Consider the following 16,475-nt stretch of genomic DNA (forward strand, 5'->3'; position numbering starts at 1 on the left):
GACAGAGCATCACTCAGGGAGAAATCACTTTAATGTTAATATCCCTGTTGCGTTCAGCCTCTACAAAAACTACTGACTTGTCTGTACCAACCCGGAGGCTTGGTGTGAGCCTCCCTCACACAAGGCAGCTGTGCACGCAGAGGAGGATGGTTCAATGCAGCATTGGAGCAGCCCTCCCCAGGAGGGGGCTGTGCTCAGCGGGGAGCAGGGCTCCCTGCCCTGTGCCTAGCAGGGATTCGGGAGTGCTGGGCTGTATCGATGGTCAGCATGTGCAAGGCGCTGCGAGTGTGCGTGTCACTTGGCACGGCACAAACCTGTGCTGGGGCCCTGAGCTGCATGTGGAATGCCCTTCATGGTGGAGACCACATCTGTGCAGCACCCAGCACCGAGGGGTTCCAGGCCTCGCTGAGATGGGGATGGTAAGTGATGCTTAGGGCAGTTCTGGGTTGGGCCGCCCATCCCTGCTCTGCCTGCAGGGACACCATGCCAGACACTTCTCCACCTTTCCTTTTTCCACCTCTTCCTTGAGACCAGATGCTACCAGGGAGCAGCTGGGTAAGGGCCCTTGGACTTCTCTAGCTGGTCCAGGCCGCCTGGGTGGTTCAGCTCTGCTGAGGGCACATCCTTTACTCGCCTGGGGATGGGGCTCTGCACAAGTCCTGCAGGGAAGGGCGGCACGAATGGGCGGGCGGGCAGCGAGCGAGTGCAGACCTGCTGCTGTTGAACACGAGCCTTGTGGCAGGAGACCCCCATGCTGCAGACCTGGAAGACACAATTTCAGCCTGGTGCAGGCAGATAGAGCTTGCCCTTCCTGACCTACTGCTGCTCAAGCCTGCAGCACCTTTCCTAGTCAGGCTCAGGGATATTGGTGCAGACTCACATTTCTAGCTGTGAAAACAAGAGTCGGGGTGTATTCATTCGTGCTCCAAGGACGGCTGGAGTCTGCTGCTACATCCCTTGACCCTGCTCCAGCCCCCAGTGACATGCATGCCCACATGGGCTCCAAACCACATCATTTGTCTTTGCTGCTTGAAACTTCATTTTACATTATTAAAATTGAGCAAGCTCCTGTTTGATGGGGAAGAAATATTGCACTGCTTCCTACCTCCAGTCTGCGTGGGCCTCCAGCACTGTGCCCTGTCCATGCTGCTGCTCAGGTGATTAATGGGGCAAGATTGGAGCTCTCCTCTGGCGTCTTCTCATCCTCTGGTGACAGCTGCTGCTTGCGCCCACCTACAGCAATAACGGTGCTTAGGGCTGTGGTGCTGGGAGCCAAGGGTGCTCAGGACATGGTACATAGGGTTGAGGCAGGACCAGACAGCTGGCTCTGTCTGAGTCAGCCCTTGGTGCAGCTTTGCCGGCTGCTGTGGTGCTGCTGGGGAACTGGGCTGCCCCCCTGCTCCACACCAGCCCCGCGCAGGCTATTCCCAGGACAGGGCCGAGGAGCAGGTCACCCGAACAGTGGCATTTCGGGGTAAAAGCTCTCCCCTGGGTGCTCACTCACTGAGGGATCTCAGAAGCCTCCTGCCCAGTGTCTCCTCAGAGCTGCTCGGCGATGAGCTGGTCGCAGCCTCTCTGCCTGGGGACTCTGCCTCCACAACGGTGCCGCAGCACTCACTGTCTGCAAAAGCCCAGCGTGGCTGCAGCACCCCAGTGCACCGCAGTTCTTGCCACCCCCAGGGTGGTGTGTGCATGTCCCCACCACCTCAACCCGGCCAGACTCACTCTGCCGCTTGCTGTTCTCCTCATTGTCAGCCAGCTCTTCCTGAATGAAGGGGATGCCCTCCATGCGCAAGAACACTGACTCACTGGGACTGTGCAGCCCCTCGGGGACACAGGGCAGGCATGGCAGCAGGGCAAAGAGATGCTGTGCCCTGGGGCAAGGACACAGGTCCCACTGCCAGGGACCACCAGAGGACAGGAGGGCATGGCGATGAGGAATTGCGTGCCTGCACACTTGCATCTGTGTGTACGTGCAGGGGTAGAACAGAGCCCACGGGTGTGTGCATGCAAACACCCACACGCCCCACTCCACATGCAACTGCATCTCAGCAGTGATGTGCCAGTGGGTCCCAGCACAGCCCCGCCAGGGGACATAGAAGATTAGCCTGCGTCAGGGAAAGGATGCTGCTGAGTGACTCACACATGATGCTGTTCCTCTCATTCAGTAGGATGGTGGGGTCCTCCTTGGGCGTCTGTGGGGTTCCCCGCATGGTTGAGGCCTTGGTTGAATCCCTGTCGAAGGCCTCCATGTCAGGGGACTGGGGCGAGCTGTCCATGCGGCTGGCCACCAGCGCGTTGTGGTACTGCTGCCGGGTGACCTGGGCACAGACACGCATGCCCAGCTCAGTGGGCACCAAGACCCATCAGGATCTCCTGAGGCGTTGGTGCCACCAAACCCCTGGACAGCAGGAGCATGGGACTCCCTGGCACCGATTGGGCACCCAGCAGGCTCCTGAGATGGAGCAGGGTGAGAGGGTGCCTGGGCAGGGGCTGGCTGGGATGGGACAGTCCCTGCCAGCCCACCCGTACCCTTACAAACCGCCCCCTTGACAAACTGCACGTCGCAGGGGATGTGCACGGAGTAGTCGGGCGTGTAGATGTTGTTGCAGCCACTGTGGAGCTGCGTGGTGCTGCCCCCATAGTCGCTGTGCTCCCGGTTGGGGGACTCAGAGCGGTTGAGCCCACTGCACCGTGACGGTGACCTGTTCACTGTGGGAGGGGACATCAGAGAGGCAAACACTCACACTTGCTTGTGGTGCCACTTGGGTCCCTGGTGCTGGTGCAGGGTCAGGGTGGACCAGTTGCCTCTGGTGGCTGTGTCTCACACACAGCAGGGCTGGTGGGGGCTCTGTGAGGGCCTTCAGTGAGACTCTTCCTTGGTGCATTCTGGTGGGCAGAGGCTCTGCCCCATGGCACCCCCATATAAACCAAAAGGACCAGGCAGCGATCTGACCTGGCACCAGCAGCAGAGGTTACGGTTGTTGCCTGCTTGTCACACCAACTGACTGACAGCTGTCCTGCTAACGCAGGCCTTCTGCACAGCATTTGGCAAAAATTCTCCCAGTTGCAGCTGGCAGCCCATAGAGTTGACTTAACCTGCCTTCAGGGCACGCTCCTGTCCACCCTGACTGTGACAGAACAGCAGCAGAGGCTGCCCCAGCAAGCTGGGCAGTCGCAGGCTGCCCAGTCACTCACATTGACTGATGGCCTCTGACAAGCGGCGTGATGGATTTTTCCTGGTCAGTGATTTATTAGGGAACAAAGGCAGCTTATTCTTTACATACGTGATGGCAACATCTTGCTGACTTTGCTCTGCTGCTAAAATGCCCTTCTCTTATCTGGATTGCCAGAAAGCAAACGAAGCAGAGCAGTGTGCATGCAGGATTGGGGTAACTGTGATCAGAAGTGGCAAGTAGCAAGAAAACCCCAGCACCAAGCACGGAAAATTACAGAACTGCACACTGAAGAACGTCTGAGACGTCTGTGGCTCCTCCTTGACCCCATCCTGTTCTTCTTGGGGTTTGCATCTTATTGGGGAGACTGTGTCAGGGACAGGACTGCTGTCCCCCATCTGCCACCCATGCTCCAAGCAGTGAGGGGCTGCTCAGCGTGCAGGGTGGAAGGAGCTCAGTGCACCATGCACAGGGAGCTGGAAAGAGCCTGGCACATATGGAGGTACCTGCCCAAAGCCAAAGCCTGTTACCTGGAGAGCCAGCCAGGGAGTCTCCTCTGCTGAAGGCGAAAGTACGGGACACTGAGACGGGCACTGCAGAGAGAGGCAAGGGGAAGGAAGGAGGGATTGGTGGAAGGTAAGGGATGGAGGTGAAAGTAGGGGACAGACCAAGTGGAAGAATGACAAAAGGAATCATGTGCCAGCAGCCATCGGCTAGGCTCCCACCACTGCCTCCAGCATCCCTTCCCACCCCTCTTAGATGCTGCAGTGCCATGGGTCTCAACAGACTTGGGGCGATGGCAAGAAGAGCCACCCACCCATGTGAGAACCGCATGAAGTCAGGAACCTGTGTCTGGAGCTGCCTGACCCATTGCCACAGAGACACTGAATCATGGACATTCATTTTGCACATTTTAATGCCACAGATTACAGCAGCAGTGACAATTTCAAAGGCAGGTGTTGCCCATCCCTTGAGTTGCTGCCTGCGGGAAGCTGCCCAGCTGCCCTCCACAGCATCCCTGGGCCATGCCACATGGATGCAGGGCTCCAGGTGAGGGATGCACTCATTAACACCCTCTGATGACTCATCTTTGCTCTCACTGCTGGCAGCATCCACCTCGAAAGCAGCAGATCTGAGTTTGCTGGCTGCCAGCCCCCTCCTCCAGACACAGCCACTATTCTCCAGCTGATGGCCCACTAGCCCAGGGCACACTGCCTGCCCTCCAGCCACAGTGTGGCCGCAACACTCTAGGAGCCATCCGCTGTCTATATGATTAATATTTTTAAACTGCTTATAAGGTAAACCGCTGAGGAAATTTGCCCTGCAGCCCCCTCCTTCCAATCTCCCCACTCCTCCTGCAGTAGCTCCTGTTCTGTGTCCTCCCCTGGATTGAGATCTTCCGCAAATGAAAGTCCAAGCAAAGGCACCAGCCTGAAGTGCTGCCCAGAACAACCTCATCCAGCTGGGAGCAAAGGACAGCTTGATGATCCCTAGCGCTTCCTCCCTGCTCTCACTGCCCGACCCGACGTGGGGCTGGCTGTGCCAGGTCTCTACTGCTGCACCCCTGCCCTGGTCACCAATGCCAAAGATCGTCTGGCAATAAAAAAGTTGCATAACAATAGTTAATTAATAATAAATTGTTAAATGCTCAAGGGTTAATGTCTGAACTCTCTCTGTGACATGCTACTCACAAAAAAAAAATTCAAGGGGGAAGAGTGATGCCAGGCAAGGGAGCTGCCCGTGACCTCTGCCTCTCACCCTGCCAGGGGTGTTGCACTGTGCATGTCCCGTGCCAGGCTGGGTGGCAGAAAGCATCTCGTGACACAGTGTCACGAGTAAGGGAGCCCTGAGCGGCAGCAGCACTGCAGACTCAGGTGGCCTCACTGGCATAGCTCCCACCGCGGCTCAATCCCTGCCTGTCCCACAGCCTGCAGGCAGTACGCTCTTTCTCCACTGAGTTTTTTAAAGGCAGCAACCTCGGCACAGAGCCTGAGCTGCTCTGTGTGGGGTGCAAACCCATCTCTCCTCCTGCTGGCTAGTGCTGTGGAAGAGAGGTTTTAGAGTCCCAGCCTGACCCAAAACACTTACATAGGAAGGAGGATCCAGCCAGGCTGCCCACTTTCCGCATGTCATTATCTGAAATGACAGTTGGAGATGTAGAAATTCCAGAGGAAGGGTTCCCACCTGCCACGTGCCCCACAGCAGGGCCACCCCATCCCACAGCCAGCCCTTTCTCCTGGACACCAGCTGGCTTAGCCCCATGGAAGCTGCAGAAATGAAGGCAGGGCCAGAGGGAGCTCACAGAGCCCTTACCTGAGGAGAACACAGCCATGATGGCAGGGACACCATAGTAGGTGAATGCTCCATTCTCAAACCGCAGCCCTTCCTTGCCAACTTCCACCTCCACTTTCCCCTGGAAGAAGGAAAATTCATTCAGAGAAACACCTCGCACTCTGGCCACTGACCCACCTAGGGCTGCAGGGACTCCTGCCACCCCATATGAGAAGATGGGCATTTCTGCTGGCTGAAGTAGCCCAGAGCAAGGTGACAAGGAGAGATGGGCCACCCCTGGCCACCCTTCAGTCACTGCTGCTGCAGGTACCTGCAGGATGAGGACGAAGTAGTCAACGGGGCGGTTGCGCTGGTAGAGGTAATGCTCTGCTGCCTTCTTGTTCTTTCGGTCATACTTGAGCTCCTGGATGACGTTGGGGTGTTTTAGGAGCCGCAGCAGGATCTTCTCGGAGAGGTAAGGGGACTTGAAAGGCTCCACTTCTAGAAGGGAGGCAACACACACTCGCTCAGTGGGGTCGGGGCTGCTGGGAACACCTCATCCTCCGAGCTATACAGCCTCAACACTCTGCTGTACAGAGGGGAGCCAAATGCAGACCCAGGATGCCCAGGTCAGGGGTCCAAGGAGGTGGAAACTGCTTGCTTAGTGGGGAGTCCAACCCAGGAGCAGTTCAGAGATGTCAGATAGGGCTGGCACTGCCTCAGGGAGATGCAAGGCTGGCACAAGAACAAGGATACCTGTTGCCATGAACCGATGTGTAGCCAGGAGGAGCTGCGGGGAGATCTTGACTTTCATCTCACTCTCTGAGAGCCTGAAGATGGAGAAGTCCTGGGGCTTGCGTCCCCGGTGGGGCACCCGCTCCTTCTTCCGATTGTCTGCTGTGGGGCAGAGAGCAGAGCAGTCGCCTGCCTGCAGCAGCCACAAAGCCACTGCAGCTGCAGGACCCCACACCACAAGCACATGTATATAGAGAGGCATGTCTTGCTGCGCCCCATGGCAGGGCTGCTGCAGAGCAGCAAGGTGCACAAAAAGTGCCCCGCATCACAGCCTTGACAGCAGCTCCCTGGGGAGGAAGCAGGGTGGCGAAACACGCGTCTTTCTCCGGAACAAGTCCTGGGTTGCCCTGGCTGGATGCATCACCCAGAGTTGGAAAGGATCTTGGGAACCACCCAGGGGCACTTCATGCCCAAGACACGTGAGGTCAGGTCAGGCCCTGCCCAACCACCACCTGCTGATGCTGGTGCTTATCTTGTCTCAAGCATTCAAGATGCCCTGGCATCTGACCAGCATCTCTCTGTCATTGTTTTTCCCACTATGACTTTGAATTGCTCTGGGGAAGGACCACGATTTGCTCTGGCCTGTTTCCTACCCACATGTCTGTCTGTCTGTGCGGGCTCCCACCCTGGCTCCTGCAACCTCTCTGGGACACTAACTGTACAGATCCGTCTCATCCAGGATCTCGGACTTGATGATCTCCTCAATGACATCCTCCAGGGTGACAATGCCCATCACCTCGTAGAATGGGTCTCCTTCCCCTTCGTTGTTCACCCGCTGCACGATGGCCAGATGGGACTTTCCTGTGGGGGGAGAGCAGAGCAGCATGAGGACCCCCCCATGGTGAAAGGGGTCCCCAGCATGGTGGCTTGGCAGGAGAACTGGGCTCAGTGTGAGGCGCAGATCGCAGCCAAACCTCTGAATTAGGCACTGTCATCCAAACCCAACCCAACTGCACTAACCCAAGCAGAAGGGCTGGACGCACAGCCCAGCCTAATGGGGCTGCTGCTCCTCAGGCTGATTTCTAGGTGCCACAGGACTCTGCCTGGCTCTTTTCTGATGCCGCTTGCTTTCTTTCCCCTGGCAAATCTGCTGCCAGTCAGTACATTTAGCTCTTTGACAGCCTCTTGTGCAGGAATTAAGTGTACATTATATCAGCTGCTTCTTGCTTTCCCTCAGCTTTGTTGGCATGAGATGACTCTAACAAGGCAATGAGACAGCGTCCTCCAACACAGAAATGTGAGCGTGTCCTTGGGCTCTACTGGTTTCCCTCATCCTCCTGGTGCTTCCTCATTCTCTCTCTAATTATCTTTCCTACCAAATTGCAGGAACAGCTCCCCCACATCTTTCTATCCATCGCTGTCTGGATCAATCCTAAAGCTTTTCTTAAAATACAGGCAACTCTCTGGAACAGCAGATGTTTTTAATGCAGAAGTGCGTATATTTGTTTGCAGCTTTCAGCCCAGGTCCTGCAGAACTCTTGAGTGAACCATCCGGATGCAGAGCCTGAATGCTTTTCAAGCCATCAGCTTGCACCTGAATGTCTTCTCCAAACCCTGCCCCTGTTACCTTAAACAAGCAGATTGGGACCAGATTCTCGGCTGCAATGATGGTGACTCCTGCTTGGAAGTCACAGTGTTTCTCAGTCACACTTTCGGCTTCCTCGCTTGCCCCAGTAACCTGGCAGCTCTGCTGAGACATTCTCAGGCTTCTTGCTTTTGGTATACTTGAAACATTCCTATTTGGGTTTGCCCATCCAGTTCTCTGTAAGCTGTTTTGACTACTTCAACTTCTCCCTTCCTTTATTGTCTGCTCTCATTTATGCTCTTGCTCAGCAGCTTGACCCAAACACAGCTTCCAAGCCACAAACAACTTCTGGGTTTCTATCTCCAATGTATTCTTGGACCTGTCAACAAACAGCACCATTTTTCTTACTTCTCCCTGTGGCTCCCACACTGCTCAGCAGCACATACAGGTTCTGAACCTCTAGTTTTATTTAAAACATTTAAAATGTCTTTCATCAGCCCCTCAGCCAACAACTTCCCCTCCCCCCGTTTGCTCTGCATCCCTGGGGTCTCTTGTTGCAATGCCTGCACAAACCCAACTGAACCCTGGGCACTGCAGGGACCTCCAGAAACCTATCTAACACCTCATTTGCACCCCTGGGTCCGGAGCTGAGGTCCTTGAACAGCAATGGTCACCCAAAAGAGGGGCAGGTCCCTTCTGATGTGCAGCTGCCTCTGCATCTCCTTTCACAACAAATTTGCCTCCTGTGCTGGGCAAGGGGATCGGAACAGTGTTTATGGATAAAGGTGCAATAGGGGTGGGCTCCTGCCTGCTGCACAGCTCTCTCCTCGCTCATAGGTGCCTTCTCTCTTGTCCCCATCGGAGCGACAGGGATGAGCACATCCAGGGCAGCCCAGCACCAAACGCATCTTTCTGGGGACCATGTGACCTTCAAATAACCTGCCCTGGATCTGACACGAGTAAATGATATTTCTCGGCTGAAGATCAGCACTATGCATTTCTCACAGTAAAGCTTGGGCATTTTCCACAGTATAAATTCCCTCCTCCTCATACCGAGCTTTTATTGCAAGATTTCAGAGAGCAGTTCACCACCTCCCACGCCTACAGAATTAGAAATGAGAACATAACACCGCAGCAAGTAGCACCAATATGCACTTTAAAAAACTAAACCAATAGCCTCGGGGCATTGAAAATTCAGCATCTTCTTTGGACCAGACTATTTCACTGCTTTTCATACACGGGTTTGTGCATCCTGTCTGTGCAGTGGGTAATAAAGCAACACAACTTGAGAGTTAAAAAGAAAAAAAGCAGCAGAGCTGGCCACAAGACAGCAGCAGCAGCTACATTTCAACTTAGCAAAGTCCAGCTTTCGAAAATGTCTCCTTTGCCAAACCCTGCTCTGAAATACTGGGGCCATCTGGTCTCCTACAAGACCGCAGGTGAGCGAGGAGAGGGGAGAAGTTATTTCTTTTGGCTGAAAGCTTGTTGTTAATGACATTTACATGCAACCCAAAACCACCAAGCCCTTACAGAAAGCTTAGGTGCTACTTAAAGGCAGTCAGAGAGTAATGGAGGCAATTCTTTTTTTGGCCAAACACCTACATCGACACTGTAATTTACTCTAGAGCAGCCTCAGAGAAATGTGATCCCAGCTCCATGTTCACATAGCAGCAAATGAGATTATTTAGAAATAACCCAGCACCGCTAGTCTGGAAGGAGACCCATGGTTTCATTGCGCTGGGGGCAGAGCCAGGAGGGCTGTTGGAGTGCTCAAGAGTTCTTTATTTTCACAGAAAATAAACACTTGAAGCCATGCTATAAACCCCCAGGTTTAGGTTTCCAGGCTAAATCCGCATTAGAGATAGAGCAGGTACCTAGCAATGGAAAATGTTTGCAATTCACGTGGTTGCTCCTGGCCCATGCCAGGTGAGCTGATCCTAGCTCCTGCCCTGCCAGCTGATCACAAAACACCCCAAAACCCACTCCTATCCCTCACAGAGCTGGGTGCAAATGAGCACCACTCCCAGCCAGCCCTTGCTAGGCAAGGCTGACTTACCCTTCTCCAGCCATTACCCTGAAGGCCTGCCTCACTGGGATTAAAATAGAGAGAGATAAATCACTTAAAACACCAAACTTGATCTAAACCAGCTTTAGGATCTGTAAAACTGATTCCAAGAGCTACGCTATTGTAACCATTGCTTGATAACTCAAAAGAAATGAATTATAAGGGTGAGCTGCTTCCCCACCAACAGGCTGTCACATGAATTTTACAAGGCTATCGCTGATGGAGGAAAGCACAGTGAAACACTTGAGAATCAAAGCTTTGGTTTGGCAAATGCTAGACTAAATGGGCAATTAACTTTATTTGTGCCAATAGTTTCACCAGTCTCCACAGGACTGTTCTCGCACAGGAAGTCTATAGGTGATTAAGTGTCTGCTCTGCATGGGATACAACTGTACTAAATTCTTTATGAGCTTCATGAAATCTGCTCTTTTCAAACAACAGCTTCAGTGGAAAGTTAATGCCTCAAAATGCTAAATTACAGAACTAATATAAACAGCTGAAGGCTTCCGTATGAACCAAGCACATGAGCAGACACCTGAAGAGTTTATGCTTGTTTTTAGGAGCCTTCATTTTCATAGGTACCTAAATGACCTTGGGCTCATAGGTCTACCTCAAAGTGACTCCCCAATGGGAGAACTGTGTCTGAACACATGAAAATGCCTTTATTTGTGGGAAAGAAAGAGCTGTTGGCTGCAAATATGGCCCAGAGAACTTTCTTTTTTTTTTTTTTTGTGTAGGTGCTCTGCCAGAGGAATGATAAAGATGCTTTAGCCTTGTCTCTCATTCCACAGCATGAACATTTTCTGAGCATGAAATTTATTTTCATGAATTTTATGGTAGGATCCAAAGCTGTTACTAGGAGATCAAAGGTACAGGCACAAGCCATGAACCACTTCCAGCTACAAAATGGAGGGGAAAAAAAAGTAATTGGTAAAAAAGGCTGATCTGTGAAACAACCATGATGTAACTGGAATATATTTTCTGTGAGGTTTTCATCAGAGGTCTGGGCCACGGGCTTGCCAGCACCTTCATCCTCCCTTGCAGACCTGCATCTGAAGTAAGTGGAGACCCTGATCTGAACTTCTTGAACTGGAAATGTGTGTGTGAGTGTGCTCTTTTGTTACCACAACTTGGCACCAAGGGTGAAACCACATGCCTAAGGAGTTGCACCTAGAGGCAACGCACATCTACACCTGAACAGGCGGGAAATAACCAGGAGGGCTGTGGGGGCACCCAGCGTTAAGGAGACCTTCCTTAAAGATTAGGACTTCATCTGCTTACTTCTGTCTCAAGCAGAACATATAAGCCTTTCTCATGCTCCGATTTGGTGCTTTTCCTAATCCTAAGGAAAAATGGGGAAAAGATCAAATATTTGGAATAGCTGATGTATTACTACTGGCAAAACAGATCAAGAGAATAAGGAGGAGATTAGAGGGGACATGGAGTTTTATCTTCCACTTCCCATACAACAGGGTTCTGACCACCTGGGTATTACCCTCCCTGCCCCCAAACGGCAGGTCCCTGTGCACATTACTTGGAGCCTAAGGAAACATACAAGGATCCCAAGTCTTTATGAAGCTAAAAAAATCCCAAACCTTTCAAAAGCCAATGCAACATTGTTTCTGTTGGCGTCTTTAGCATAGGCCACTTTATTCTTTCCCACAGCTCAGCCTGAAGGTGTCTTTGACAGCTCTCAAGAGGGACATTGCTGGCTGGGTGCCCTCTCCCCCAAGGATGTGGATCCCTTCTTGCTTTGCTGAACACCTCCCTGGAGCAGGCCTGCTCCTGGGCTTGCTAGGATGGTGTAAAGCAGCCCTGAGCTCACACAGTAAGATTTAGCACAGTTCTGGGGAGAAAGCAAGTAATGTTTTGGGTGGAGTTGCAGCATGAGTCACCGAAACTATCTTCTGTGCAGTGGCACCTTGCTCACTCTCAACCTGGCAATCGCCCTTCAGGGGATGTGGGTGGGATAGTTCCTGGGTAACAACCAGCTCCTCAACTCAGGTCACTGCTTCAGCCCATCAAGGTGCCCAAGATAGTGGTTATCACAATTGCAGAAATCTCTTAAAGGCTGACTGAAATGTCAAGCCATGCTTTGTGGTTGCAGTGACTGCAGGCTCAGAAGGACAGTAAGAAAAGAAGCTCAGATGGTAGTAACCCCAGTTTCTGGCATGTGTAAGCACCTTCTCCAGCTACATTTAATTTGTAGAAGTCTAACAGAAGCTGTGGAGCATTTTGAAAAGCAAAGACAGACCCTAGGGCACAGGACAGGCTGTTTTCCCTCCTAAGCCAGGAAGTTTGTTTTTGGAGAATTTACTTTTAGTAACTCTTAAAAGATGACAAACCACAGAAGGGTAATTTGAGTTGCACTTCAGCCTCCACCCTTCTGCAGGAAAATGAACATACGAGCAAATTTCTACCATCTCTCTGACAGAGGAAAATTACTTGCTGAAAAGTACCACTGCTATATATAGACTCCCCAAGGAAATTAATTGACAAATCCATAAATGCCTTGAGGAATGGGATAAGACTATGCCTTCCCAAAGGCACTACAGAACGAGGAGGTCGACCTCACAGAAAAACTCCCCAAGAGGAGTTATATCACAGGACTGAAGATGCAACACATATTGCTTTGGTTACCTTCTAGCGATGGAGGAGAAACAGACTGCATCGCCCACAGCATTTCACACTGAATGAATGCATAAACTTTTCTTCCTAGCTCCATATTCCCAAGGTGAAGTTTATCCTACTGGGAGCTCATCTGCCTCTCTACATTGCTTTAGCTTGCTAAATACAGTGCAGTTGTTTCTCTGGTGTATTACGTGTTTTCTCTGGGAGACTAGAATAAAGCCAGGTACTCCGAGATATATACCAACACAAATTGCCAGAGAATTGTCTCCAAGTTTTTTCAGTCCTTCAATAACTTCATCTTTTTGCAGGCTGCAGGTGGCAAAGTTACTGTACTGGTACAGATTTTTCTTTCTTCTAGAGAAGACGGAATACATTTTGTGTAGTGTCCTCCACGTAGCGCTTTATGTAAATGCTGTACAACTCTGCATGCCTTCTATAATGGACTTTTCTAGCTTGTCAAGAGGGTAAATTGAGTGTCCAGGCCTCATTATATCTGAGTCTATTCCACTGAGTATTGATGAGAAGATAAAGTCAAAACCATCTTCTAGCACAATTATTTCCTTCCTGCAGCTGGACCAGTCTCTCACTGCTGTGATGCTGCTGCTCAATACAGTTTTTGCAGCTACCCCTCTCTTTTGGTCTGTGAGTTCAAGTCTGTTTGCAGCCTTGTCCAGCTTTTTCCCAGTTTCCATTGGTGCCCCAAATGTAACCATCTTTCACTAGGAATTAGTGCCAAAATAAATATCAAATGATACCAGCAGCAGGGTTGTGAAGGGTTTGACCAGTTCTGCTGTGATGGAGCAGGGGCTGGGTTTTGTCAACCAGGAGCTCACAGCTGCTGTAACTACACTGCAACATCCTTAGTTGCTACTGAAAGTTATGCTGCTATTTTCACACAATTTAAATGTTTTGGAAAGCTGATGCTGCCGAAGGGTGTCTCCTCAGGTCCATAGAGGGTAACTCCATCTACACAGGGTCCTGCTGTGGGAGGGGGGATTTGCCACTCATGTATGGAATAAACTCCAGGCAAACATCAATGTGTCTTAGCAAGACTGAGCTCAAATGAGGATAATGTGAGCATATCTAGAAACCAGTGAAGGAAAACTTCCCTTCAATCCCTGCTATAAAAGGACAGAGAGGAAACAAAGCTCACCATCTTCACAGCTAGGATAGCACAATGAGAGAAAAGAAATGCATCAGTTAAGGATAACAGTGTGATATCTGTGAGTAGGAGGAGAGACAGAAAAGGGAAAGTGCTGCTGGAGGTGTGAGCAAGAGTCCCAAAGTGCTGTATGTAATCATCCCTTGACATTTTGAGTAAGAAAAAATGTTTGTGTACTGTGGCAAGGAGCTTTGGCAGTGAAATTGTGTTACTTATACATTATGCAAAAAAAAATTGCATTATGGGTGAGGTAGAACATTAATCATTAGTGAAATGGATCAGAAGTATATGTTGCTATCCAGGAAAGAAAGATAAAAAATGTGATGGTATTTTGTATAAACACTGTAATAACAAAAAAGAAATAAAGGATATAAAACCTGTTTGAGTTAATCATACGAGAAGGAAAAGAAAGCTGGAAGTTTTTTCTAGAGGTTTGCCAGGGATTTAAGGACTTGAAGGTGGTTATCAGTGCTCATTCTTACCAGAAACTTTAATTGCCTAGAAAGAGACTGGGCCTTATCAGTGGGAGTTTTTGCTGTCCTGCAGGCACCTTAGATGTGTGAAGTGATGATCCCTTCATTAAGCACTTGCTGAACCAACAAGTAATCAGCCTGCTCTCTAATTAGTGGAGGTGTCACAAAAGACCTGGCCATGAAAAGCAACCTTGATTGGATCAAAAGAGATACTTCATTGTAATTCAAATGGACACAGAAAATGAGACAGTGATGAAGATTCTTAATTGCAAATGGGAAATCTTTATTTTAGAAATTAAATAGTAAAGTGAAGGGGGCTGAAATGGCAGCTGGGGCAGTGTGGGAGCTGCCACGGCAACCTGTATTCGGGATGGGGAAATGAGAGCTTAGGAGGGGTTCATGGCTGGGCTGGGGGGTAGCTATCTACAAACATAGGGTGCTGGGGGTCACCAAGTGCCTACAAATAGAGGAATGATGACTCGGAAGAGAACAGCAGCACCTGGGGAGAAGAACATTTGAGGGAAGAGCTGGAATTGTTAAATGCAGTGCTGAGTTAGATATTAAGAAAAAAAGCAAGGCTTTTCAGCTATGTAATTTAGAAAATACAAGAAGAAATGAGGTAGGAACAGAAATAAGTTTTAGAGAGAGCACGGGGGCAGTAGCAAAACATGCCAGAAGGCCAAGATGACAGAGATGTAAGGGAGGGAGAGCCTGGAGTGAAATGCCAAGAGTTTAATGGAGCAAAGCTGAAGAAGAACAAATAATTTTCATTTGAGATGAGGATTACCCTGGGAAAAAGTGTAGGACAGGTAGGAAGGCTTATTAACACACCTGTCAGCTCAGTGAGCAACACACACACAGAGCATCTCTGTTTAAACAGGACAGATAGGACAGAGAGCAAAAAACAGTGAGCTAAGCATCCACAAGTCCATTTGTAGGTCTATTGATTCATAGGGTACCAGGCTGTAGAAAAAATTGGGGGGAAGTAGTTGAACTCAGCAAAATAAATCAAAGTGTAGGGGAGGCTTACAAGAGAGAGAGGGAGACTGTGCCTAAGTCATCTGACATCTTTGGTAACAGACAAGGGAGAGGTAGCAAAGACCTCAGGTGAACTTCGCTAAGGTTGTAGTATGCAGAAAGCCACAGTTAAGAAGGAACTGTGAAGCACATAAGGAGTTAGGAAGAGGAGAGACAACTGGTTATGTTAGAAGAGGCATGGGCTGGTGGGGGATAACTGCTGCAGCTTATCAAGGTTGAACCCATAGAGCAGTCTTTAGGCTTTTGCTAGCAGCCTTGGTATGAAAAACAGGGATTTAGCAATTTGCACTGCTGGGAGTCTCCAGTCATGCTGAGGGGCAGGGAGGTTAGGTGTTGTGTGCCACAGAGAGCATCTCTCCCTGTGATCCCAGGAGGTGGTGGGAGCATAGCTGTGCACCTCCAGGAAGATTCTGACCCACATGTATCAGAGGAGCACTTTCCTGGTGCACAAGAAATGTCCTAACCTCTCCTCCTCCCAGTTCTAAAAACGAGCAAGGAGATGACTCACAGAGAGGCTTTTTTCGTATCCAAGATGGACCAGGTTGGCCTTTCTCACATGATCAGCTCTGCAGCCCCAGGCAGCCGGGGAGCAGAGTGCTGTGCTCCCGCATTACATCATGCAGGATGTCACCGCTGCAGCCATTTCTTAAAGACTCACTCACCACAGTATGACGTACCGAGTAACATGCAGCAAAATGCAATTCCCAGTGGGGGGAAAAAACACATGCTGTGTGTATTCTCAAGGTATGGTTAGTGAAACACAGCTCTCAGCAGCTCTGGAGCTGCTCACAGATGCTGCATTGTGAATACTGTCAGCGCTGTAAAAAAGAGTACAGCTCTTCCTACAGGTTTGGGCTTTTCTCCTTCCTTTAAAGCACTTGCACAGAAAGACTTTCTAGACCTGCTCCTCGCTGCTAAGCTGAAAATGCAAGAACTAAGTAAGAAGATGTGATCTCCTGTCATGAGCTCCTCCAGACAGAACAGAGTGGCAGGCACCATGCTCTGCCAGGCCCTTGCAGAGATATCAGCCCTGTGGGACAGGCTCACCTGCTGAGCCAACAACCTCTGAGGCTGAAGGCTCTTACAGTCTCCATAACATCACAGGCACAACCAGCATTGCAGGCCCTCGATCCACCTGAGGACCGTTCCACCGGGTGACATCGGGGTCACTGCCACACCAGCGCATGCACATCCCAACTCCTCCCAGCATCCTGCCAGGAGGCCATGAGGGGTGGGCCGTGGGGGCTGCTGACCTGGGAATCATTGGGGATGCAGAGGGGTGCAGGGGGAGCCCGGGGGGTGGCGGCCCGGCGGCCTCACCCTTCTTGAACTCCTCAAG

The 16,475-nt window shown here is 50.8% G+C and overlaps 1 protein-coding gene across 1 annotated transcript; it reads right to left on the reverse strand.

The window, feature by feature from the left end:
- Nucleotides 1–1,153: 1,153 nt before the first annotated feature.
- Nucleotides 1,154–16,472, reverse strand: LOC104279594 (metal transporter CNNM1-like; the record flags this gene model as incomplete). The annotated part of the gene is made up of 11 exons (XM_009876928.1): nucleotides 1,154–1,233; nucleotides 1,505–1,640; nucleotides 1,703–1,825; nucleotides 2,109–2,321; nucleotides 2,543–2,712; nucleotides 5,265–5,312; nucleotides 5,490–5,589; nucleotides 5,779–5,948; nucleotides 6,204–6,344; nucleotides 6,900–7,043; nucleotides 16,457–16,472. Coding segments are annotated over 11 exons (1,341 nt in total), but the record flags the coding sequence as incomplete, so codon positions are not given.
- Between the last annotated feature and the right edge of the window lie 3 nt (nucleotides 16,473–16,475).

The sequence above is a fragment of the Apaloderma vittatum genome, unplaced genomic scaffold (assembly GCF_000703405.1).
Source record: "Apaloderma vittatum isolate BGI_N311 unplaced genomic scaffold, ASM70340v1 scaffold30339, whole genome shotgun sequence".
In the NCBI taxonomy this organism is placed as follows: Eukaryota; Metazoa; Chordata; class Aves; order Trogoniformes; family Trogonidae; genus Apaloderma; species Apaloderma vittatum.